At 48.3% G+C, this 25463-nt stretch overlaps 1 protein-coding gene across 2 annotated transcripts in view; it reads left to right on the top strand.

Moving 5' to 3' along the window:
* Positions 1-25463, top strand: part of GAD1 (glutamate decarboxylase 1) — a 42047-nt gene continuing 16584 nt past the window's right edge. The window contains exons 1-7 of one of the 2 annotated variants that reach the window (XM_019459306.2): positions 1-353; positions 1776-1920; positions 5339-5401; positions 10908-11066; positions 12432-12674; positions 18599-18689; positions 25344-25456. In XM_019459306.2, the coding sequence (XP_019314851.1) occupies positions 1839-1920; positions 5339-5401; positions 10908-11066; positions 12432-12674; positions 18599-18689; positions 25344-25456 (751 nt within the window). In that variant the 5' untranslated portion in view covers positions 1-353; positions 1776-1838. Of the gene's footprint in view, positions 354-593; positions 713-1775; positions 1921-5338; positions 5402-10907; positions 11067-12431; positions 12675-18598; positions 18690-25343; positions 25457-25463 lie in introns of those variants that run through there. The other variant, XM_019459321.2, reaches the window with a different exon arrangement.

Raw genomic sequence — 25463 nt, 5'->3', positions numbered from 1 at the left:
TCTGGATTTATAATCGCCCTTTAAAGCTCCAGAGGCGATCAGGCACCTGCAAAGGAGCCCCACCGCTCTGCCGACGAGCTGCCCCCGCAAGCAGCGGCCTCGTGATTCCCCCGCCGAGCCGGTCCCCGCCTCCCCACTCCGCCCCCGCCTCCCCCAAAGCCTAGCAGCTGCCTCTCCCGACTGCTCTCTTCTCCTCCTGGCGCTCGCGTGCGGGACGGTGCTGGCGGGAGCGAGGAGGCAGCTGGAGGTGACGCCGGGAAGATCACGCCTGTGGCAGGACCGGAGCCGAACGGTTCGCTGCGCGCTGCGCAGAAGAGCGGCGGGAGCGCCCGGCTTACCGTCGCCTAGCCCAGGTGGGTAAGCGCGCGGCCGCCTGGACTTCCCAGTGCCCAGCTTCAGCTCTTCAGCTGGGTGCTCTTCACCCACGGTTTCTTGGCCAACCCCCACTCCCGGCGACCGCCATCTACCCTCCCGAGCAGAACGCGTCCCGCCCGCCCCACTCCTGGCTCTCCCTTGGTGCGCGGCGCAGTGACCCCCGCCCTCACACTCATCCAATCCCGCACCAGCGAAATTCACGCCTAGGGATGTCCAGAAGCTGAGACCTGCGCTGAAGTGGAGAGAGAACGATTTTCCCCAACGCTTCCTGGCTGTGAGCGCGGATCTCACCGAAGGGCTCGTGGGCAGCGGCAGCCAAAAAGCGCGACTCGGAGCGGTAACCTGTTACTTCCCCAGAAGCGGCGGTCTACCGGCTGTCTGCGTTGCTGTATTGAGTGCGCGCGCAGGGCTAGGTGTGGGGTCCCAGGGTGCTTGTGAAGGCTGTGGCCGGCGGCTGCTACTCTGCAGAGTCTTAGATCTACCCAGATTGGCCCGCACTCTCTGTCCCGGGGCCTTCGGTAGCCATCGCGCCAGCGCCGAGCGCAGTACAGGGGCGTCGCGCACCGATCCTAGTCTGCCGCCTTCAGCGCGCAGAGGGCAAGTTCGTTTCTCCGGTAATGTCCTTTCTTGGCCCCCTCAATCTCCGGCTTTGTACAGCGACAAATCCCGGGACCTCAGAGAGTTAGGTGGAGAGGGAACAGAGAAACCCGGACGGAGCCTCATCCTAGGCTTCCAGATGGCTCAAAGCGGGGTGGGACAAGGTTTCCGACCCGCTGCTTTCTTGCTGTCTGGAGTGCAAGGTGATTGTAGTTCTTCCCCGATCAAGTCAGAGAGAGAATGTAAAAATATGACTCTTTTTTCCCCTCACCTTGTCTCACCAAAGTCCCCGGTCCCCGGAGCAGTTACCCTCCTTCTTTCCAGGGAATTAGCCAGACACAACAACGGGAACCAGACACCGAACCAGACGTGCCCGCCCCGTGCGCGCTCCCCCCGCCTGCCCGCCCTCAGGCTGCTGAGAGCCCGATGGGGCTGGTCGTGGCTCGGCTGGAAAATCGCACATTGAGCCTCCCGTGCCCTCCTACCCCTATCCCCCGCACCTCCGCGTTTTGCACTGGCCTTGGGCTCCCCTAGTCTCTGCGCTGCACTCCAGGTCACCCCGCTCCGCCGCCAGACTGGAGAGCAGCCCTGGGCTACGTTGCCCGCGCCAGAGTCCCAGAGATCGCGCGCACGTCTCCTCCTCCCCTCGGCGCACCCCGGCCCAGCGGGTTAGGTGCCCTTCCTCCTGCCTCTCTGTCCCGAGCCCAGACTTCTGGGGGAGCGTCCGCGCCCCCAGCTGCTCAGTCGGCTCCCGCGCCGGACCCCGGAAGCCCTCCCCGCACTGCTCTCGCTTCTCTTTGCAGCCTGTTCCTGCGAGCGACTGGCCGAGGACCCCGGACAGCAGAGGCCCCAGGACGACCGAGCTGATGGCGTCTTCGACCCCTTCTTCGTCCGCAACCTCCTCGAATGCGGGAGCGGACCCCAATACTACCAACCTGCGCCCCACAAGTAGGTTCTGTCCCAGTTTCCTATCAAATAGACTGCGGGGAAGATGGGGGCGCTGGGACGTGAGGAGGCTGCGCTGACGGAAAGGGAAGGGGTAACGCAGAGATGATGGAGGCTGGAAAGAGATGGGGCCCTGACCTGGGTCCTGGCCAGAGGTCGTTTGACTGCCAGGGATGCCAGGAGATTCTGGGGCGCTGGAGAGTAGGAACCACACAAGGTTCGAGCAGCGGCGATCGTTGGGGGCTTCGCTTCGGGGGAGGGACGGACAGAGAGAGTATTGTTTTTGTTGTGTGTGGTTTCTTCGCTTGGTGGGACGACTGGGGTCAGGGCAGAGGGCGGTGTGAGGAGACTGTAGCCTCGGCGGGAATAGAGTTTTCTGTCTCCAGCTCTCGTTGAGCGGAGATCCGGCCCCCCTCCTCCCTTCCCCCCGCGCTGTGCTCGAAGTCTATAATCAGCGGAAATTTCGACGTTAATTGCAGCTTTTAGAAAACTCGGGGTCCCTAATTGCTGGAAATTTGCGTCGAGCTATTGACGAGTGAGGGAGAAGCCAGGAGTGAGAAAGGTGCATAAAACGGTTTGAGATCGAGCCTCGACATTTCAGGCAATTAATTACATCTCAGACCAAAAAAAGAAAAAAGAAAAAGAGAAAAGAAAAGAGAAAGCAAGGATCGGGCAGCAACCTGAATGGAGAGAGGTGGGGAACTAGGAAGGGGCAAGCAGCTTTGCTAGGGCGGGAGAAGAGGGCACCCATCCTTTCTCTGGGGCAGGAGATCTGTTAGCAATTGACAGATTTGGAAGAGAGAAAAAAGGGGGAACCAGATACAAGGCGGGGGGGGGGGAGGGCTTTATGCTTCCCCACCTCTAGCTCAGTGTGCTCCTTAGCCCATTTCCAGAATCTGTCTTTAATTTAGATGTATTTCCTACCTTTCTGTAGAAGTGTGGCGATGAGGGAATTGTTTTTCTTTTTTCCCATTTTGGATTGGTATGCGCCCCCCCCCCCAATCTATCAGCTCCAGTAGTAACAGCCCCAGAATTTCTATGTAAGAGGGGCTTAGGAGTGGCAGTGTGGTTAGAAGAGCTTATTGCTACGCTTTTATGGCACTTTCTATAAGCTTGAGAAAATGTCAATTGTTCCCATAAACGAAGGTGGGGGATTGTTATCCGGCAAGCCCCCTCTCCAATTCTTTGGCGCAGCTACTGGCTCCTGGCCCCGGAGACCGGGGTTTAAGTCCTGAGGTTGCGTTTCAGTTCCCTTTGCAGCTCCCTCTCCCCGCCTCCCAGGCGAGCTACAATTACCCACACAACAAAGAGGGGCTCGGGAGAGCCGCCAGCCCTGGTGGCACGTGAGCCGGGCACTGGCGGCCGAGCTGGCCGGAACAGGCCGGGAGGAACGCGAGGCCTGCCCGCCTTTGTCTGTTGCTCTGGCCTTGATGGATTTCTTTTCCAGACCTCTCCACATTTCCCGCCCCTTTTTTGTTGCCTGATAGGGCTGGGCGATCGCTGTGTTCACCCACCTCAGAGTCCTGCCCGCATCCCACCCCACCCCCGTTAACCTTACCCCCGGCGGTAGCCCACGGTCTAACGCACACGCCCAACCTCGGGTGCGAGAACCAGTGGAGGCGCTGACCTGAGTCCGCACCTGGCCTGGCGCGCCCGGAAGCCACCGAGGCAGAAGGAAGGTAGTCGAGGACCCTGCCTGGGAAGAGTGTGCAGCACCTGTCCTGAGAACGCCGTCAGTCGCCCCCCAGCAGCCCAGCTGCGGAGCCGGCATCCTAAGCTGCAAGCGCTTGCCCGGCTCTCTACCGGCTCTCACCCTCCCTTGCAGACACACCCTCTACCCGCCTGCTGGCTCCGTTTCTCTCTCCCTCCAAGCTCTCCTGGGAGGTGGCCTTGCTTGATCCGCACAACCTTACTCGGCCTCCTGCTCCAGCGACCCCTTCTCCCAGCTCTCCGCCACTCGGGCTCCTGGACCTTCTTTGAGCCAAAGGGGATCACTCACTTCCTTTCCCCATCTTTCTGTCCCTTTATTTCACTATAACCCCCCCAACTCTGAAAGGCAGTGCAGTGGGTCTGAACGCCAATGTCCCAGCTGAGTAACCTTGGAAAATTCGCTTAACCTCTCTGAACCTCAATGTTTTTATTTGTAAAATGAGTATTAAGATTAACACTCTTCTTGTTTCACAGGGTTGTTCTGAGTATTAGTGGAGATGCTGTTTAAAGCAAAAGCACTTTATTGAGTGGAAATAGCTCTTTACCCGCCAGGTATTATTATAAGGGTTTTGCTTTGGCACCGATTTGCTGTCTGAGGCAGGAACTCCATCTGTGACCTGCTGTCTCACTGACGTCGGTCTATTTCTTCTCCCCGCTGGGGCTCTGTTGTGCCTCGGGTTTAATGGATGTCACTCTCCTTATCGCCACCAACATTCGCGCGGGGCTGAAAGGCTGGGCCAGGGTGGGGTGGGGGATGGGAATGATTGGAGGCGCCTTGCTTAGAGAGATACGAAGGGTATTTCACGCTGGGCCCACCACACCAGTTAGAGTGCGGGCGCCACAGGCACCCCCGTGCACCTTCCTGGAAGCCGAACCTCGAGGGCAGCATAGACCCTGAGGAGTTTGAGCCTGGTAATGAAGGAAAACACAGCAGCCGAAATGGTCTGCCATTCGGACCCGGAGGAAAGGCGCCCGATTCCCTTTGCGTTCTCCAGCTCCACACCCGAGACGTCCGAGGGAAGGGTTAATGAGGGGCAGGTTGGGAAGAAGGGATCGGAGATGAGGACCGGAGGCGCACTATTGTTTCTCGATTCTGGGTCCGACTGAAGAGCAGCCATGCGAGCCCGATCATCTAGTCAAATACTATTTTTCACCCAATTAATTCCTGAACTCTTCCGCGACCCCATTTCATGCCAGTTTATTTTAAGCTGCCACTCGGCTGGAGACCCGCCAAGAAATTATGAGACGTTTTGGTCCCAGATGCCTCTGTGTTCCCTTTCCGGGCTGCTGTGGTCGCCCTTCGAGTCCGCAAGGCGGAGGCCAAGGGACAGGGCCTGGAGGGTGGGTCCTGGGTAAGGAGCGGCCTGGCCCCGTCTTTTGCACGTGGGTTCGGCCCTGTCCCACTCCGATCCTGCCTCCCCAGCTCCCCTGCCAGTGTCGCTTGGAGAGACGGGCGGGTCCCATGGGTTCTCGGCCTTCCAGAAACCCCGTTCTATAACTGAAAGTGGGAACAGGAAGGGAGTGTGATGGGCCCTCGAAGGGCACGAGTCTGCCGTCGGCCCACGGATCTGGCTTCTTGCTCCTTTCACGAAGGAGTTTTTATTGAGGAGCACTGGCGAAAGACCTGCCTCCTCCTCCCCAGAACACATTTGCCCTCGACCCGGTCCCCCACGTTCCTAATCTCACTGATCGCACCTCTTTTGCTTTTTAGCATATGACACCTGGTGCGGCGTGGCCCATGGATGCACCAGAAAACTGGGGCTCAAGATCTGCGGTGAGTGAAAGGGCCCGCTGGGGCCCGGCGGGCCCGCGCAGCTCGCGGGTTTTGAGGGTTTGGGAGAGTGGGGTGCACGCAGGAGATCCAATCTCTTGGGTATGGCTTTCTAAAGCCCCGACGCCTAGCGAGACGCTCCTCTACCTGTCTTAACCCTCCTCCGCCGTTGCTTGACCCGGCCGGGAGGGACCATTTTTGCTGGAGTCCGGGACTAACCAAGACCCAGCGGGACTTCCCCGGTCTAAGGCGCAAAAGCGCGAGCACAGCGCCCCCGCGCGGCAGCCGGGCTCTTCTTGCCCAGCGTCCGGGTCGTTCCTACGCGTGCGCTCAACCTGCGGCCAGAGGGTCTGGTAGAAAAGGTCAACTAGTCTGGTTTTCTTGGAGAGCAGGCTTAAGGCACGGTTTCCGCCTGAGGCGGAGGCTGGCAGGTCGTGCCTCCTACCCCCGCCAAATGTACGTTGAAAGTGGCCTCCCCAGTTTGAGAATTTGCTCCGATATGTCATAACGGATTCAGATTTCGTTCTTTCATTCTTTGCCTGCAGCCCCCCCGGTGGCCTGCCTGGGGGAGGTGTGGGCGGGCGCAGTCCAGAGGGTTTGCGGAGCCTGCCCTTGAAGGAGAGGAGGGTAGGAAAACGGGGCAGGCGGGGGCGTGGGGCCGCAAGAGGAGAAAGGGGGTGTCGGGCACGATTTGCCAAAGAGGAAGAAAAATAGATCTGGGAGCTGGAAAGGAGAAAGAACCTTTCTCCGGAGACGTGATGGTCTGAAATGAAAACGCCCAAGGGCTGTAATTTTTTTTTTTTTTGTAAGGGAAAAAGGAGATTTGTTCGAAGGGACACAGCTGAGTGGCTCCGGCTGAACAATGAGGACTTGCTTTCCTTGCTACATTTCACCGTCTAAAATCTCTAACCTTATCGGGCCAGAAAATACGGACGGGCAGGGGGCGGAGGGGCGGGGGAAGATTAACGAGGGGCTTATTAAAGAGCCATCCGTCAGCGGCTGCGCGCGGGAGATAGCGGCGGAACGAGTACGGGGCACGCCCGCCCCAGCCGCGAGCGCGGGCCGGCCACGGCGTGGTCCCCGGGCCTGCTCTTCCAGCTTCTCTGCGTCCGGGGACCCGAGGAAGGCGGCAGCTGGGGCCGGAGCAGACCGGGGGCATTTAACGGCTTCTGGGAATTACCCTGCCTCCCCCGCTTTGCCGCGCGGCGCCCTCCCTGCGTTTCCGGGGCTCTGTCCCTTTGATCCAACAAGCAGCATTCTCGGTGAGCAAGCGTTGCTCGACTAGACCCAGCCATCTTCCAGGGAAAGCCCAGCCCTGCCGCGCGGGGCGGCCCCGGGTTTGACCCTCTCCCCAGCACGCGAGGCCCGCGGGGCTAGGCCGGGGCCGCGTCCGCGCGCGGGGGCAGCTGGCCGCAGCCGAGCTTTGTTCTATAAATAGCCCCCTCCCCCCGCTGCCATTCCCGGCTTAATGGCCCGTTTCGCGCCGGGTCCCTTCGGCGGCCGCGGCGCTCAGCTTCTGCAGCCGTCATTGTCATGCAGCCGGGCAAGCAGAACTGAACGAGCCCTGGGCGCCCGCCGCGGTCGCGGGGAGGGCGGGGGAGACTTGGGATGAGCGCGGCCTTCCCCGCGGTCCTGCGCCTGCCTGGCGGGCAGCCTTCGTCCACCCGCATTCCCTGCGTCCGTCCTCGCGCCCCAGGCCTTGCCCTCTACGCCCCCCTCTCCGAGTCGGGGGAAGAAAAGGTCTAACTGCCCCCTTCGGGAGACACACCTGAAACGTCTCTAAAGGGTAACTGGGCAAGAAAGAGTTGAGCTTCCTTGGGTCTGAAAATAGGAGTCCCCGAGTTTGCATCAGTTTCGCCTGAGGAAGGACTCTGGAACATTTGGAGGTGACCATCCCCAGAGAGTTTCTTCTTTGTTTCTAAACACACACGTACCCGACACTAATTTCAGAGAAGTCGCAACCTGTTTGACAGGAGGAGAGGCCTGGTAGTCTGTTGAGGGGAAATTGCCTTCTGCTAATACGCAAGCTTTGGGGGCCAAGCGAGAGGAGGCTTCACGTTAGGTTTGATTCTGAAAGGAAACAAAACCCCAGGCAGATTTAGTTTCCATACTTTGGGCCAACTCTGGCTGTCCAAAGTGAAATCTTCGGTGTTGACCTAAATCTGCAGCCTTCCCACCTCGCCCACACACAGACACCCCGGCTCCCTTCCCCCCAGACATTCACCAGCCTGGATGCCGCCTTCTTGGCACTACCCAGGTTGGTTTGACCTTTCACATTAGGACGGGGTAAGAATTAATGGTCCTCTTCCAACCTCCAAATCCCCATTGCTCTGGGTGATGCCCCTAAACATCTTCAGTGCCTTGCCAAGATTCAACTCCCACCCCCTCGCCAACCTCCCTTCCTTGGAAGCCAGGGACTAAAGCTGCAAGGAAGGCCCTGGGTCTCCCCGGTGATGCCAGAATCTTCTGGGAAAATAATCAGGTAGAGAAAACCCAGGGTCTGCCAAGATGTAGAGTAGGGTAGCTACAGGCATGGTGGTATGACTTAAATAGAACGCGATGCAGGAAGCCCAAAGTTTGGGCTCTGGGTTCTGCTAACTTCTCACTGTGTCCTTGGCCCTCCATCACTTACGTACGCAGAGTTCTAAAACTGGCTACCAGTTACAGCCTCCGAGCTGGTTTACTTAGCCACATTTGGAAACAACTGGCTCAAGTCAAGTGCTTTCTGGCTCCCTACACTCTTTCCCCACTCAGTGGGCCCCCAGGCCTTTGAGTTTAGGGGTAGGGGTAAGGAATCAGCCTCAGGATCTCCTCACTGCCCAGAGGAGGAGTTCCCCTCCTGCTCCTGATCTCCCCTTAAAACTAGCTAGAGTGCTACAAGCTTGCCTCTGGTTTTCTCTTTGCCTCTCAGGAATGTTGAGCTGGATTACCAGTCACTCACAGGCTTGAACTAGGTTCTCATGGGTGGTATGCAGAGCAAGAGAGAATACAGTCTGCTTCAGTGTCAGGGACCCCTGCTTCCAGGACCCCTTGCTAGCCAGGGAAGTTGCCAAAGCACTGACTTCAATGTCACCCTCCACCTGGTCATCCTTGGAGAAGCATACATTTCTTTCCAGAGCCTCTCAGAGCCATGAGAGGTCTGGATCATTTACCTTTTGTGAGGCTCCCAATGTCTTAGAAAACAAATACCTGCCAAGAAATTGTTATTCTGATAGCAATATGCAGTAAGAATTTATATAGCAAATTAATGGCTTTAAACACAATTTATGATGCAATGGAAGTGTGCTATTCATAAGTACAGGATTGATAGGAAACATTGATTCCTAGTGTACTCCAGGAAGTGTGGCCCAAGGATGAGATGCAGATTTAAAGTTGTGTCATAATTGTCATCTCTCAATACTATCAGGACACGTCTGGGAATGCCTGTGTCAGCACCTCCTTTGGAGATAACATCCCAAGCCTACATCAAGGTCATAGGTCCTGCAGCTGCCCAGAGGAAAGGCGTTTCTAAGGGGTTTCAAGGTAGAGACTTATGGCTTTCCCAAAGAGTGAGTCAGAGCCAACCAGAGGTCAGAGACCTAAAGAGTAAGAGTTCACCCAGTAGGACCTCATTTCCACTACGCCACATGGTTAGTCTTTTTAGCCTGGCAAATTCCATAGCTCGCTGTTCCAGGAGCAGGTGAGCAGCCTTGGAATTCACGGGCCAAGTGCTCCTGCATCCCTGTGGCAAATGAGTGCTGGCTCCAGGTTTTGAACTCTGGGGGTTGTAGGGGAAATTCAGAAAGTAGGGGAAGAGGAGAGGGAAAGGATACAACCCCCATCTTTACATCCAACTGTGGAGCTTTATTATAGTGTCCTACCCCTCTCCTGATGTCCTTTGGGGCTCTAGCAATAAGTTTACAAGGTGAGTGCTGGGAAGAATGAACGGCCTGCTGCCTATTCTTCCCTCCAAAAATAGCCCCCCGCTCCTGTGTGTGGGAGGATTCCAACCACTGCAGCCTTCCCCCTGCATCCCTCCTTATTCCACCCCTCGCCACTGAATTGCAGTCCTGGGGAAGTAAAGCCGCATTCCCCAGATTAACTTGTCTCTCCTTGAACCTCCTGGGACTTTCTGCTGAGCCTGCCTTGTGATGTGCATGACTCCCCAAGGATCTTGGTACCTACAAAGACAGCTTTGGGGTCACCAAGAAGCTTAGAACGTTCTTCTTTTCTGTGTGTTGCATTTGGGGCTAAGATTGAGGCAAGGTTGGAGGAGATGCTGAGGGAAGGAGTGGGTCTGCAGGTCCCCAGCCCCAGAAGGAATGGGTGTAGATACTGAGGGAAAGAGGGTGCTCCTCCTTGGCAGAGTGTCCGGCTCTTTTGCCTCAACCTGCTTCTCTGTTGGCCACTGGTGCTTGTGCTGCTCACCTCAGATGGGAGAGATTTCTCCTCCTTCTGAGGAGCAGAGGTGAGGTACTCTGAGTCCCACCCTGGGCTCGGAATTCAGTCTGTTTAGTTCTAGGATGGCTTTCTAGCTTTACTCCAATGTTGGTCACCATCTGCCAAACTATAAGTTTGTGGAGGGTGGGAGATCTGTCTCATTTATCTCTATCTATCCCCTATCTTAGATGCTTAGCAAAGTGCTTTTCCACAATAGATGCTCAGTAAGGGGGGCGCCTGGGTGGCTCAGTTGGTTAAGTGTCTGACTGCAGCTCAGGCATGATCTCGCACTTTCTGAGTTCGAGCCCTGTGTTGGGCTCTGTGCTGACAGCTCAGAGCCTGGAGCCTGCTTTGGATTCTGTGTGTCCCTCTCTTTCTGCCCCTCTCCTGCTCACACTCTGTCTCTTTCTGTCTGTCTCAAAAATAAACATTAAGAAAAGATAGGTGCTCAGTAAGTATTTATAGAATTAAATGTCGGCACACATAAGGCCTTAGGCTTCCTTGTCTCTTTCCCCAGTACCTTTATTCAAGGAGAGGGGGTGGGGTGGAGACAGCTGCATGTCATGTTTGGGTCAGAAAAATTATACTTACATTCAACCCTGTGAGCATTACCTGGTGCCTGAGGAAAGCATGTTCCCTAACCCCTAGTGCTGGTCCTCCCTGACTCCTCCCTCTGCTGGTCCTCACCTCCTCCTTCCTCTGGTTGCACCTCCCATAAACCCAGTGCCGGCAGCATCCTCTCCAATTGTGTCCTTCCCCTTAAAACCCCATCCCAGGGCTAGTTACTGGAGTGGAAGCTGTCCAATCGACTTAATTCTGAGTTCAGTGTCATGTTCAGAGAGGAGGATGGGCTTTGCTTACTGTTTTCCTCTCTTGCATGACTGGGTCTGTGCCACTGATGACACTTGGCATTGCCCCTTCCCCGCCTGGAGGCCAGCAGTGCCAAAGCCCTTATATATAAAATGCAGATACTCTGCTTCTTCTCACGAGAAGCAAGAACCCTGCTTGGAGAGCAGATCTGGCCTGGCAGCTGACCCTCCAAGGCTGGGAATTTAGTGCATTCCCTCTGACCCGGCATCTTGTGCTACAGGCTTCCTGCAAAGGACCAACAGCCTGGAAGAGAAGAGCCGGCTTGTGAGCGCCTTCAAGGAGAGGCAGTCCTCCAAAAACCTGCTTTCCTGTGAAAACAGCGACAGGGATGGACGCTTCCGGCGCACGGAGACGGACTTCTCCAACCTGTTTGCTCGAGGTAGTCCCCACCCTCCTACCCTCTCCATGCCCCCCAACCCTCACCAGTCCTATCCAGTAGGTGCCTTGAGTTTCTTGACTTTTTCCTGTAATTATACTTCTGTTATCAAAAATGTCATTACTTTTTCTGAACTGTCAAGAAACTACCTTTCCAATATTTGAACGAATAAACTCCCTCCTTCCCTACTGCCCAGGACTTCATCGTTGTGGATCCTGGATGAGGGCAGTCAATAAAAACAGTCAACTCTGAAGACACTTGCAGGGGCAAATATGGTTTCATAGAATCTCTGAATGTGAAGAAATCTTACATATAAGAAAATCCAGTGATTCCCATGGTAGCAGTTATCCTTCAGGGTTGGCAACAACAAGAAAATCACTCTGTGGGAAGCTGTGTGGCTGGGCCTAAAGACCAAGTGCTGTTCTGAAACTCCTTTTCCTTTTGGAGATCTTTCACTAATTACTGCTGTCCCCACAACTCTGGTCTCAGGAGGGTTTTCTCAGCCTCTCCTAAAACAGCTTGAAGGTAAACCTGCCCCCTTCCATTAACTCCCCACAGGCCATAGAGGCCAGACCCAAACAGTCAATAGGACTTCACTGAACCTCAGAGATAATCCGGTGAATCGATACAGAGCCTCATGTACAGCCAATCAGCTCTTGCACTATGGCTGACAACTGCAGCTGGGCCCCCTACAGTTTTCCTCCCTGCTTAACCCAGCCTGACTCTGCCTCCCACAGGCTAGAACCCAAAATCACCCCCAGATATCCCAAAGTCCAAGCTTAAAGGATGAGGTCAAGAGGGAGAGAGATGGGAGTTCCCTCTCCCACTTTTCTGAGCCAATCTTCTAGCTCTAGTTTTCTATCCAAGGACACTACAGTGGACCATTCTGTTCAGGAGAGGACCTCAGCCTCTGCCCACAGAGCCCTCACCCTCTGCCGTCAATGATCAAGCATATCATAATGCCCAACCAAAAAGCCAGTGTCTTAAACAGATGTAGAGGGACATGCCTGGTCCCAGGGGAGCAAGACAGAGGCTCCTTCCATCACATACCTGACGGGCACTCAGTCAGCCTGCAGAGTGGACCACAGTAGGAGTAGGCTGCTCATGGCTTCTCAAAGCACTCCATTCCACTTACGAGCAGCCTAACTCTCAGACAGTCTGTAAACCTTCAGAAAGTCTATGCACAACTTCTGTATATAGACATATGTGCATTTTTCTGGGGAGACGGCACATCAGATTCTCAATGTGTATACATAACCTGGAATATAGCAGGTCTGTAAAGCTGTCATGGCTGATATTAGGGATGTCTGGACTAAGGCAATTCAGACATGAGCCAGGCGATAACCCCTTGTTGGCTTTCCCCCTCAGATCTGCTTCCGGCTAAGAACGGGGAAGAGCAAACTGTGCAGTTCCTACTGGAGGTGGTAGACATACTCCTCAACTATGTCCGCAAGACATTTGATCGCTCCACCAAGGTGCTGGACTTCCATCACCCGCACCAGCTGCTGGAAGGCATGGAGGGCTTCAACTTGGAGCTCTCTGACCACCCTGAGTCCCTGGAACAGATCTTGGTTGACTGCAGAGACACCCTGAAGTATGGGGTTCGTACAGGTAAGAGTGAGAGCCAGGCGGACGTGCAGCGGGAAATTCGCCCCCCATTGCACCCTTGCCAGTTGAGGACAGCAACTGGCACAAACTCTGTTCAAGGTGAAGTTCAAGGTGAAGCACAAACTCTGATGAGGGAAAGCTGCAACATGTTCAGTGACCACAGAACGACCTTGGACAGTGGCAGTGGGTGGAAGGCCTAAGTCTGGCAAAAGCTCATCATCATTTTTTGTTGTAAACATAAATTAAGAAATACAAACTCGTGGTGCTATTTCAAGTTCTGTAAAAAGAGTTTTCATTCTTGGTTTTAGGCTCTTCCCAACCTAAAAAGAGGAGAATGACCTGTCCCCTGCTTCTTTTCTCTCCTCCATTTCATGCCTATTTCATTCTGATAAATCTTACCCTTGCCTGCCCCTAAATCAGGGGAGAATTGGGCCCATTTCCCTCCCTTTCTGTATTAGTTTTCTAGGGCTGCCATAGCAAATGACCACAAACCAGGTGACTCAAAACAAGAGGAATCTATTCTCTCACAGTTCTAGAGGTTTAGAAGTTTGAAATTTAGGTGTTCAGGGCTATGCCCTCTTAGAAGATTCTTAGGCTCTGTCCTTACCTCTTCCGGCTTCTGGTGGATGAGGGCATCATTGGCTTGTAGATGCATCACTCCGGTCCCTGCCTCCACCTTCACATGGCATTCTCCCTGCGAATGTGTCCACAGTTTTCTCTTATTTTTTTTTAAGTTTACTTATTTATATTTAAAGAGAAAGTGTGAGTTGGAGAGGGAGAGAGAGAGAGAGAGAGAGAGAGAGAGAGAGAGAGAGAGAGACTGACTCCCAAGCAGGCTCCATGGTGTCAGTGCAGAGCCCGACACAGGGCCTGAACCCACGCCCATGAGATCAGACCTAAGCCAAAACCAAGAGTCGGGTGCTTAACTGACTGAGCCACCCAAGTGTCCCCAAAGTTTTCTCTTCTTATAAGGACACCACTCTTTGGATTAGGCCTACTCCACTCCATTATGGCCTCATCTTAATTTGATTACATCTGCAAAGACCCTCTTTCCAAATAAGGTCGTATTCACAGGAACCAGGGACTAAGACTTGATCATATATTTTTGAGGGACACAGTTCAACCCACAACCCCTTCTGTTGTCTAGGAAAAGATGTTACACACATACACACCATTTGCACCTGACTCTAACCTCTGGAGTTTAGACAATCTGAGTCATTAAATCCTATTTCTAATAGGAGGCCTTTGAGGATGCCCTCTTGCCTCCTTTTCATGTTATAGAAACCCTCTCTAGTCAATGGTCCTGGCCAAAGTGGTTACTTCCCACGTGCTTCAAGTTGAAGGACTTTTTGGATCTCTGACTGGCTGTTTCTAAGCCTAGGAGTGGAGCAATGGTTTCTCCTTCCTGCTGTTTTTCCCCCACAGCAGCTTGGCTTTCCCGAGCTCTTGAGCAGACAGATCTACAGGAAGTGGCAGTCCATGGCATAGTTGCCACCACAGGGGAGCCCCTGGTAGCCCCTTGTTCTTTTTATTCTTTCTCCCTCTCCTCTCCTTTGTTATCCCTCTCACTCCTCCTAGTCACTTGAAAGATAGATTTAAGGCCAAGACTAGGGAGGTTGGGGGTGATAGAGCTGAGTGAGACTATTGCATGTCAAAAACCAAGTGTTGGAATGAATAGGCTGGCCAAAGAAGCATTTTTAAATAAGGAATCCCAAACAGCTTTTGAGGTGTGCCAAGACCACTGAAACGAGTGTGGCTTCCTTGAATAACTGCAGGATGGACAAGACTTAATTATGCTATAAAGTCTTTGTTTGATTTTTTTTAAAAATTTTTTTTAACGTTTATTTATTTTTGAGACAGAGAGAGACAGAGCATGAACGGGGGAGGGTCAGAGAGAGGGAGACACAGAATCTGAAACAGGCTCCAGGCTCTGAGCTGTCAGCACAGAGCCCGACACGGGGCTCGAACTCACGGACCGTGAGATCATGCCCTGAGCCGAAGTCGGCCGCTTAACCTACTGAGCCACCCAGGTGCCCAGTCTTTGTTTGATTTTTAAAGAAAAGCCTGCTCATCAGTTTAGTTGCGGCTCACCTTGGTCTAATGGCTAACCTATCCCTGATGGAGATCAAGTAGTGTTATGTAGCCAGACAAAAAAGAGTCAGGATTCTCCATGTGTGTTTTAGCTGGACTTGCTTTAGTCCAGTGTTTTCTATTTTGTCAAGTCACTCTCCACACACTTTCTCAGACAGGTGAGACCATGTGCTTTTATCACCAAAGCTCAGAGTAGTGTTGTCCCTCAAAGAAAAATTGATTTGTCATAATCGCAGCTCGTATTGCCTCCATAACTGAAGCATCACATGGTCATAGAAGCATGGACTCTTATTAGACCAGTGTATGACTCTACTTAGATATTTAGCCTGCAGCCCTTCACCCCTGTTCCTCCGAGCAGCTTCTGGGAGCAGATATTTGCGTTTATAGAGTTTGTAATCTCTCAGGCAGTGTGAAACCTGTATCTCAAGGTGTTGACCCTGGGAAAGTATACTATTGCTGCCAGACGAAAATACAGCTCCTGGTGGCTGATGTAATTTAGATATAGATCAGAGTGATTGGGTAAACCCCACAGGTAGCTACACACAGTGGAAGGTGTTTTTTTAAGGATATTAATAGTCAGCCAAAATAATAACTTGGGTTTTAATAAAGTGAAAACAGACTGATCTGGGTGCAGTTTGTAAAGAGATGATATTGGTATTGGAAATTTCTTTACAAATTAACAATCTCTGGGGGTGCCCAGGTGGCTCAGTCGGTTGAGCGTCCGACTTCAGCTCAGGTCATTATCTCATAGTTCATGGGTTCGAGCCCTGCATTGAGCTCTTTGCTGACAGTTCAGAGCCTGGAGCCTGCTTCGGATTCTGTGTCTCCCTCTCTCTCTGCCCCCCACCCCCACTTTCTCTCTCTCAAGAATAAATAAACATCACGAAAAATTAAAAACAAACAAACAAAAATCCCCACAAATTAACAATCTCTGAAAAAGGAACTAGTATATATAGATTCTCTGTGACCTGAGACAGAGACTGGTCAGCCCACAGTCACGGTAGATATACCAACTTCCTTGGTTTTTCTTTTTTAACTTTTTATTATGGAAAAGTTTAAACTTTTCCAAAAGTAGAATAGTACAATCAACCCTGTATACCCAACACTTTTATCAACTCCTGACAACTTTGTTTCACCTATTACCCTCCCTTCTCTATTATATGGAAGCAAATCTCAAAGATATTATTTCATCCATAAATATTCTTCATTCTCAAGAACTCTTTAAAAAATAAATAACCACAAGAGGCTCCTGGGTGGCTCAGTCAGTTAAGTATCTGGCTCTTGATTTTGGCTCAGTTCGTGATTTCATGGTTCATGGGATCAAACCCTATGTGGGGCTCCGCGCTGACAGCACAGAGCCTGCATGGGATTCTCCCTCTCTCTCTCTCTCTCTCTCTCTCCCCCTCCCCCCCTGTCTCTCTGCCCCTCCCCAGCTCATGCATTCTCTCTCTCTCTCTCTCAAATAAACGTTATAAAAAATAACCATAATATCATTGTTAGATCAAAAAAATCCAAAATTTACAGTTCCTTAATATCAAATATTCAGTCAATGTTTAAATTTTCAATGGTCTCATGAATTTTGTAATTCATAAATTATAATTTTATAATTCATCCCCCACATTGCAATTGCTTGATGTGTTTCTTAGTAAATTTCCCCCTCCATTTTTTATTCATTGAAACACTTTGAAAAATAACTTTCTCCCCCTACCTGACTTTAGGCCATGTGCTGCTTAGCACCACACTTATCATCTGTTACTTCACTGAATATGGAGAATTGAAATTGAAGTTGAAAATAGGTCATTTTATTACTTGATAGAAATTTGGAGGCAGAATGCTGTAGTCATAAGATAAAAGTAAGATTTTAGACAATTTTGTTTCCTTCGTATATTCAACGGACAAAGAGATACTGGTTCACTTTTTTTCTATAGAATTTTTTAAATGTTTAGTTATTTTTGAGATAGACTGCAAGTGGGGGAGGGGCAGAGAGAGAGAGAGGGAGACACAGAATCCAAAGCAGGCTCCTGGTTCTGAGCTGTCAGCACAGAGCCCAACTCGGGGCTTGAACTCATGAGCTGTGAGATCATGACCTGAGGCGGAGTTAGACACTTAACCAACTGAGCCACCCAGGCGCCCCAATATGGTTTCACTTTTATTTGAGGACATTTGTGTTAGTCCATCTACCATTGTCCATCTTTTGTGTCTGCCATAGAGATGGCTTGTTTTGATACATTGTCAAAAAGTACAATTGCATTTATTTATGATAAATTCTATATACATATATATATATTCAGTCTTGAAATGTTTATTGTTGAAAGTCTTCAAATGGATATTGCATGTTTTTTAGTGGATATCAACAAAATTTGTTATGTTGCAGGAGATCTCATAGATTCTGCTGGCACTGAGCAAAGTGGAATCATTTTTTAGAGTAATCTACATAAATATCTGGAATCTGGCCCCATACTTACACTAAGCTTACTGTTTATGCTTCTTTCATTTTTTTCCCCCTGAAGATCAGTATTATTTTTTGAGGACTGTTGAGATTCAGAGATTGGTGTATTCTGATATAAGAAGTCATAGTCTGGATATTCTAAATGAGTCGCCATCACATCTAAGGAAGAATAGACATTTTCAGAGAGGGGTCTCAGACCAGGAGCATTCAAACACCAGCTCTCTGACAGTTATTTCAGAGGCAAAAGCAATTTCTACTGGAAGCACAGCAGTCAGCATCTCTCTCTAATACCAGTTCTCTGTCACACACCCCTAGATAATCTATTGCATTGACACCTTCGTGACAGCCTAGCCAAGCCTGCTGATGTGGGATTGAGTTTTCCTGTGAATGCCAAGTTGGCCAAAACTTGGCAACAATCCTGAATTTGCTGAGAACAAAGCCTGTTAAAGCATACTTTGTGTTATAACCGGTTTTAAGGTTATATAGTAATAATAATTATTTTACCAACAACTTGATGAGTGAATGAAGCTATATTTGCCTCTGTTTCACAGAGGAGATGCCAGGTTATCTCAGCAATAAGTTTGGTTTAAGGGTCACCTGACTATGTATGGACAAAAACACACTAATGCTTGACATCATATTTGAGTGACATAGAGACCCAGAGACATCGGGACCAGAGCTCGCACCGTCCCCGGGCTTGGTTTGGGCCACAGAGTCACAAATCCTCTCTGAGTCCTGAAGGCTCTCCTCCATCAGTAAATGTTGATTTGGGGTTAAATCCTTGGGATGTTCAATTAAAAGTTGAAACATTTATGGATAAAATCAGGACCACTCTATCCAGATTTGTAATTAAAAAAATCATTATGACAGAGAAGTTCATCTGAAAATCAATAAATTAGATACTGGAAAGCTTATTAGTTTCATGACATAGGATTTTTTTTTTTTTAACTTCAAAAGCATTCTGCTTCAGGGGCATCTGGGTGGCTCAGTTGGTTAAGCATCTGACTTCAGCTCCGTTCATGATTTCACGGTTTGTGGGTTTGAGTCGCATCAGGCTCCATGTTGACAGCTCAAAGCTTGGAGACTCCTTCGGGTTCTACGTCTGCCTCTCTCTCTCTCTCTCTCTCTTTCTCTCTCTCTCTCTCAAATAAATTAACATTAAAATTTTTTTTAAGGATTCAGCTTCAGAAACATAAGTTTTGGGAACATCACTGATGCTAAAGGTTGGAATAGGGTAGGTCAATCTGCCCTCCCTTCCCCCATATCCTTGGGAAGTCCTGTTAGACTCTTGGGATAAAGAGCCCATCAGTGTGGCCAGCCTTTGCTTGGAAGATAGCTTGAAAAATCTATGTTTGCCTTGATGCTTGCCTGTTACTCATTTCTCCAGGTCACCCTCGATTTTTCAACCAGCTCTCCACTGGACTGGATATCATTGGTTTAGCTGGCGAATGGCTGACATCAACTGCCAATACCAATATGTAAGTTCCGCATATTATTTTCATGTAAGCAACCAAGATGTGTGATTATGGCTTGTTGCTTTAAAAGCCCACTTCCAATGGTTCTATAATAATGTTATTACAGTTACCTTAGTCATCTTTTCTCTTAAAATCTTTTAAGTTTATATTAGACTAAGAGAATCCATGTCTCTTAAAGATGCATCTAAAGAGGTCACATTTTGGAGTATGATCTTGGTCTGTTTTCCCACCTAAGTACATTGGTCCTCATCACTTAGGGCATATTTCCTTCACAGTTAAAGCTGCCAGAAAGCCACAAACTAGTTTGACCCACCTATTGCTTACCTAAAAGTTCTAGAACAAAATTCAGCTGGTAGTGATATATATTCCTTTCAAAATAACTCATTGTTTTTCTGAATTTGACATTTTTTTCTGTACTTGAGTTGGCAAAACCTTCATTTGTTTCCAGTTTCCTATAAATTTATATGAAACTGACTCTAAGGCCCTGGAGGTGCAAGGATTTCCTGGGTAGTCTTCTTGCAATCACCCCCACAGACTCCTTTATATATATACTCCCTCTTTGGAGACAAGGACAGGTTACGAATTGATGGAGGGTCGTTATAGCCTACTGAGTACTGTCTTTTCTCTGAGTACTATGATCATGCTTTACCACTATCTATACACCCAGCCCATGGCACCACATTCTATTAAAATATCCAGAGGAAAATAATAAAACAAGTTTCTAACAATAATTTTTAAAATAACCACAGAAGAATTACATTAGTCACCGTGGAAATATTTAGAAAATAACCACCCACTTTCTAAGTTCATGGTGAAGTAGATTTGAAAAATGAATATAAGTGAAAGGGTGGTATTGTTTAAGATGAGAAATTCCATTTGACATCAAGATAGAATGTAAGTTATTAAAGTTCGAGATATTCTATTTTTCTTCAACAAATTCCTACTGGCCACAAAACCTGAGAAGGCACTTTAAAATTATCTGTTGATACATGTGTGTTCCAAAGCTATTTAATGCTGTGACTCAAAATATTTAGCTACATTCAGAAAGGTTTTTATTAATTAAGGATTCCTGCGTTGTTTGCTAATTTAAAACAGCAGTGACCGATTTTTAAAAGCAAACGTGACAAGTGAGGTTTTTAGTGCTAAAAGGCACAGGAGATTAAATTGATTGAAAACAAAAGTGATTTTCATGCTCCCTGTTTGCAAGTCATGGTCAACGTCACAGAGTGTGTATGTTGGAGCACCGAGGCTATGAAGAGACAAGAGGAATTGGGATCAAAGATACAATTGCTTGTTTGGCCTCCTCTAACAACAACAAAAAAAAACCTTGCCTTTTCAACCTTTACTGTGGTATGATTTGTGAGATACAAATATATCAGCAAGCCCAGACATCATGATGTACTAATTATAACTTGAAAAAAGACACTAATGCTTAATTGGAACATCTCATACTAAGGAACAATTTTAAATTAGGAAGTATAACTTTAAAAAAAACTTAACTATTTGGAAAATAAATGAGAAAAATAGAATAGGTAGAAAGGTATATATCCTTTAAGGCCCAAGTACTCATATTAACACAGGCACTGAATTCACCCAGCATCTTTAAGTGTGTATCCTGTAGGCTTCTCAGCTGCAATTTCCTAACATATATGGCCCATCTCAAGGTAAATTAAAGGAACTCGCTCTTTTGTGAGTTCATGACCAGATAGTCTCCTAAAAGGCTTTTCTTCAACCAAAGAGATCTCACAAATTCTCCTTTTTGTGTGTCCATAAAATCAAGTCTCTTACTCTTTCCTTACCTCAGCTCAGCCATGAAACACTAAAATATGTCCCAGCCATCTGAGGTCAAGGCCAGTCCAACTAAATGGCACATAGTAATTGCAGCTGTACTGAACACAATGGATATTTATAAAATATGATCCGATTCCAACAGATCGATAGAGAAGGTTATTTAACATAGTGAAATAGTTTCTGTCAGTTCTAGAGACAAGGCATTGTCTGAAGAAGTAATAACTATTATCTAGAAATTGTTCTAAGTCAGTTCCCCTGGAAGATCATGAAATGTGGTAGCACTGTCAGGAGCTTATGCAGAAATTTGCTCCCTTGAGACAGTTCCTTCTCCAGCTGGGGACAGTGTTCAAAATAACCTGGGAAAGAATGGCAAAAGGATTTTTCTTTGGCAGAGTAGGCAAAATTAGTGACATACTCATTTTGTTGGCCTGCTCTATCATTGCGTTTGGGTGGCACTGGTAATAGAAAGTAATGACTATATTCCTCAATATAGTCTTTCAGAAAGAACTATGTGGTCTCCTAATTTGAGTGGCAAAGCATAAGGTATCTGACTGTTCACAGAAAATAGAACATTTACGTTCATGCGTTTACACCTGCCTGTGCATGTAGCTTTGAGATCTGTTCTCCGAGCAAGGACCCAATGAAGATCCAAAGAAAACTTTACAAATGTGTAGTTGTCCATGGCATGTCCAGCTCTTTTCTTCCAAAACAGGAAGCCACCGAGCACAACTCTGCAGGCTGAGCAGTGCCCAAGTGCAAACAGCAGCCTTCCCTCATGCACCTGACAACAATCCGTAATCTTAATGGCAAGATCTATCACAGCCCCTTGTTACGAGGTTATGGTTTCAAGTATCTAGTGCTTTATTTTCATAGAAATTACGCAGGAGAAATTTTCTGTGGCAGTTATCAGTCATTTTATACTGCTAGGCAAGTTGTTAGAGAGGAATCTGCAGTAAGCAGTTCTCATTCATCATAGAGAAGCAGCTGGGAGGTAAAAGACGAATTCTGACTCAGAAATATACTGAGATCTTAAAGCAAATCACTGAATTTTTCTGAGACTCAGTTCCTTCTTCAGAAAATGGGAGATAATAATATCCATCCTACAGAGTGGTTCTGAAGACTGGAAAGGCACCAGTCTTAAGTGCCTGTTGTATGCAAGGTGCAGTGAACACGCCTAGGAGAGGCAGCCACTACACAGGCCACCGTTGCCATTTGAGATGCCTCCCAGCTCTTTTGTTTCTGTCTCTCATCATCTCTGGACACCAGAGGGGCTCTCTAAGCTTCCTCTCAGATGTGTTATCTTTTAAGGTGAAGATGGGCCAGCTGCCACATCTGTAAGGAGGAGAAATCTAAGAGGAGTGTAAAGTTAGAGAGTCTACATAGAAAATTATTTCTCTTGTTAAAGAAGTTCCCAGTTTGACAGTCACCAGAGCTCCAGGTTCCTTGTGCTTTTCTAATCCATATTGTAGCACATGGCTTTCATACTGAGAGTCACCTCATGGTGCAGGCTGGCTGCTGGAGCTCTAGCTATCACTTATGTGTCCCAGAATTAGGAATGAGGGAGGAAGAAAGGAAGGATGAAAGGGAGGGAGAGAGGGAGGGAAGAAGGAAGGGAGGGAGGGAGGAAGATGGAGGAAAGAAAGGAGGGGAGGAGGGGCGTGGTCAAAAGGGGAACACACTCTTTCTTTCTAAGCAACCTTTCCAGAAGCTCCACACAACAGTTCCCATAGCATCTCTTCAGCCAGAACTTAGTCCCATGGCCACACCTAGGGAGGCTAGGAAATGTAGTCTTTGATCTAGGTGAATTACAACCCTGAATAAAACTGAATGAAGCAAAGGAAAATTGATACTGGTTAGCAACCAACAGACTCTGCCACAAGAGAAATAGAAGCCTTAATCAATTTGCCTTAGTGTGGAATGAATCCCACTAGGAAGTTGAGTTGAACCACTAAAAAAGGGCCGACTCACCACCCTACTCTGAACATAGAAAGACTCCGAACTCTCCTTTAATGTCACTCATGAATGTCACCATCCTGTTTTGGTCCCTAATTTCCAGTCCCGTGTTCTTACTTCACCCCAGAGCTTTTTGAAGGTTTAGTTCCTCGTTCTCTGATTCTGAAATGTCATCTTATATGCTGACTTTAGCATCTAACCAGCTTCTTTTGAATCCATATTTGACCTTGGCTCTCTGGGCTTTATTCACTTTCGTCTGTCATTTAGAGAAGGGGTACCTAACTTGGAGTCCAGGTTGCAAGAGGAGAATCTCCTATAATTGCATACAAAAATGATGTGCATATCCTCATTTTCTTCCTGGAGAGAGGGACCATAGCTTTCCATAGGATTCCCAAAGGCGTCCATGACACCAGCTAAGTTAAGAGCCACTGCTCTAGGGTGAATTTCAAGGCCTTCTATAAGGCTTTGGGCACAGGCAGACTCCCAGTTGTAAACACGGTTCAGGATGGGAAGGTAGGATCAGAGAAGTATCAGAAGTAGGGAACATCCTGTTAGCCCAACTGTCAGGCTTAGCTGAGGATCAACAGCCATGGACCAATCTGTCAGCTTCCAAGAGAGGATGTCAGGACTAAAGCCATGAATCAGGATAAGCTTGGTGTTAGCTGTGGGATAACTGGTCCTTTAGACCTAGATAGGGACTGTCAAACAGGATGCAACAAGGCCAAGAAACAAATGCTGGATTCATCCTTGTAAGCTTCCTCACCAAAGTTGGAAATGGTATCTAACATCTTTGTTTCCTCAGCATATAAGATGCTACCTGGCAGAGAATAGTCACTCGATAAGTATTTATTGAACAAAACTGAAAGAAAATTTTAGCAACTAGGAACCTGGTATAGATAAGGAGACTGAAATAGATGAGATCAAATAGTCTCATGATCAAACTCTCTAGACTCTTCCTCCTAATCCTGAGCGTAATGTCCTATTCCTGGTCCTTGGGTAGAATCACTAATTCATGCAAACCTGGGACCTAAATTGATTTAAATCATGAAGCAGACCAACCCCCTGGCCTTCAGTGCCATCCATCCTCCCTTCCCCCACGCGGTTCCTGCCCGGCCATCTAACACTGACTTGACTCCAACTCAGCTTTCATCTAATCCTCGATAAGGTTCTGATATTGTGGTGTATGATTCCATTTGTTCCTTGCCTTTTCCCAGAGAGCCTTCTCACTCGGTATTGTGAGATTCCAGCACGCACACTGACACCAGTACCTGTCCACCACACACACGTTTTTGCCATTCCAACATTTGCAAAACTCAGTGGCACTATCGATACCACATTTGTTCAAGAATGGTTAGAAGCACATCATGAGTTTGCCTCTTGGTACACTCAGCAGCACAGGCTAAACCAGGAATCCTTCTCTTCTTCTTCCTTTATCAGGCCATCAGACATGAGGGAGTGTTGGTTGCTACGGTGATGGGGCTCAGAGCAGAACCAAAGCATGATTGTGACCTCCAGAGGTGATGGTAACTGAACACGATTTCCAAGGGTCCTCCTCCTAAATTTCAAGGGTCCTCCCAAGGAAAATGGACATATTCTTTTTGGAAACAGAATTCTTCTACCAACAGATATATCCTGAGGGTCCTCCAGGATCTCTTTGTTGTCTTTTACCCTTTGTCCTCTTTTACCACCAAGTGATTGATTTGATTGCTTCCCCCCTCCCCACAATGATCAAAACTTAGTAGCTTCACCTGTGTCTTATTATACAATTGTTATTTCATCCTTGCAAACAGCTTTTCTAAATCATTAAGCCGACAAGAATTCCCATTAGTCCTTGGTATTGGCATTCAGCCCAAACACCCTAATCAGTGATAAAGTCTCCCCATATCACTTGGCTGAGTCAATCTAGGAATCTCTCTTGAGCAAGCATGGTCTGAGCTGAGCCCACAATAGGCTCTAATGCTTAAGAATACCAAGCAAAAAGAAGAAAGACAAAGAGCCTCAGAGTCAGTAAATATCTTTTTGTTTTCTGGCTTAATTTGCAGTGGATGGACCTTCTCTGATTTCTCTTAAGCCCTATCCTTGGCACCACAATCTTGTTTCAGTGACTGGTCTACTTGACTGTGCTTCTGTTCTCAGTTGCTTCGAGAAGAGTATGGCTTGCTACTTCTAAATCAGTTTGTTAGAAGACAAAGCTAGCCTGCTCAGGTATCCGGTACCCACAGTCAGCTGTGTATGCCAGTTGACTATTCTTATTATTTATAATTGGTAATTAGAAAATCATCACTTGTAATTATTCTTGACAGATATTGACTTCAGAGAATTATAGAAACATAGCTGTCCTTGGGGATTATTAGTAGAAAAACCATGTAGATAATTATATTGAGATCTTTAAAACCTGGGTCAATATTTCCAATTAGATTCACAGTTAGGTTTCAGATGTTTACATTGTTTTTAAAAGATAGATTTTGGCTCTGAGTTTTATAGATTCTACAAGTATGAAACTGGCAGTCGGTTTCGGTCAGTTGCAAGCCAATTTTATGTAGAACTTAGAATACATTTTTTCAATTAACATTTGCATCGTCTTACATCTTAAAGGTGAAGGAGATCCAAGAAAGTCATTTTCCTTCCTTCTATTTCTCTGGGTGGACCACATCTAAGACATTCCATTCAGATAAAATCTATTTTGTTGGTGAAAAGTCACAGGGCAGGTATTTCCACCACCTCTCTAGGTAACCCAGGCTGGTTTCTATTTTATGATTGGTGACTTAATACATTTCCAGGAAATAAATTGCTTTAGTGGTTTTGAGTACCTGTTTTTAGATCCCAAGTACAAATACTAAACCAATTATCTGTGTTCCCCAAATAAGTGGTTTGACTTTTTTATGATCATTTTTTCCCTCACCGCCTTTTCAGGTTTACATATGAAATTGCACCAGTATTTGTCCTCATGGAGCAAATAACACTTAAGAAGATGAGGGAGATAGTTGGATGGTCAAGTAAAGACGGTGATGGGATATTTTCTCCTGGTATGTT

The sequence above is a fragment of the Panthera pardus genome, unplaced genomic scaffold (genome assembly GCF_024362965.1).
Source record: "Panthera pardus isolate Hobbes unplaced genomic scaffold, ASM2436296v1 HiC_scaffold_10, whole genome shotgun sequence".
NCBI classification, from domain to species: Eukaryota; Metazoa; Chordata; class Mammalia; order Carnivora; family Felidae; genus Panthera; species Panthera pardus.
This window is presented reverse-complemented; position numbering and strand designations above follow the sequence as displayed.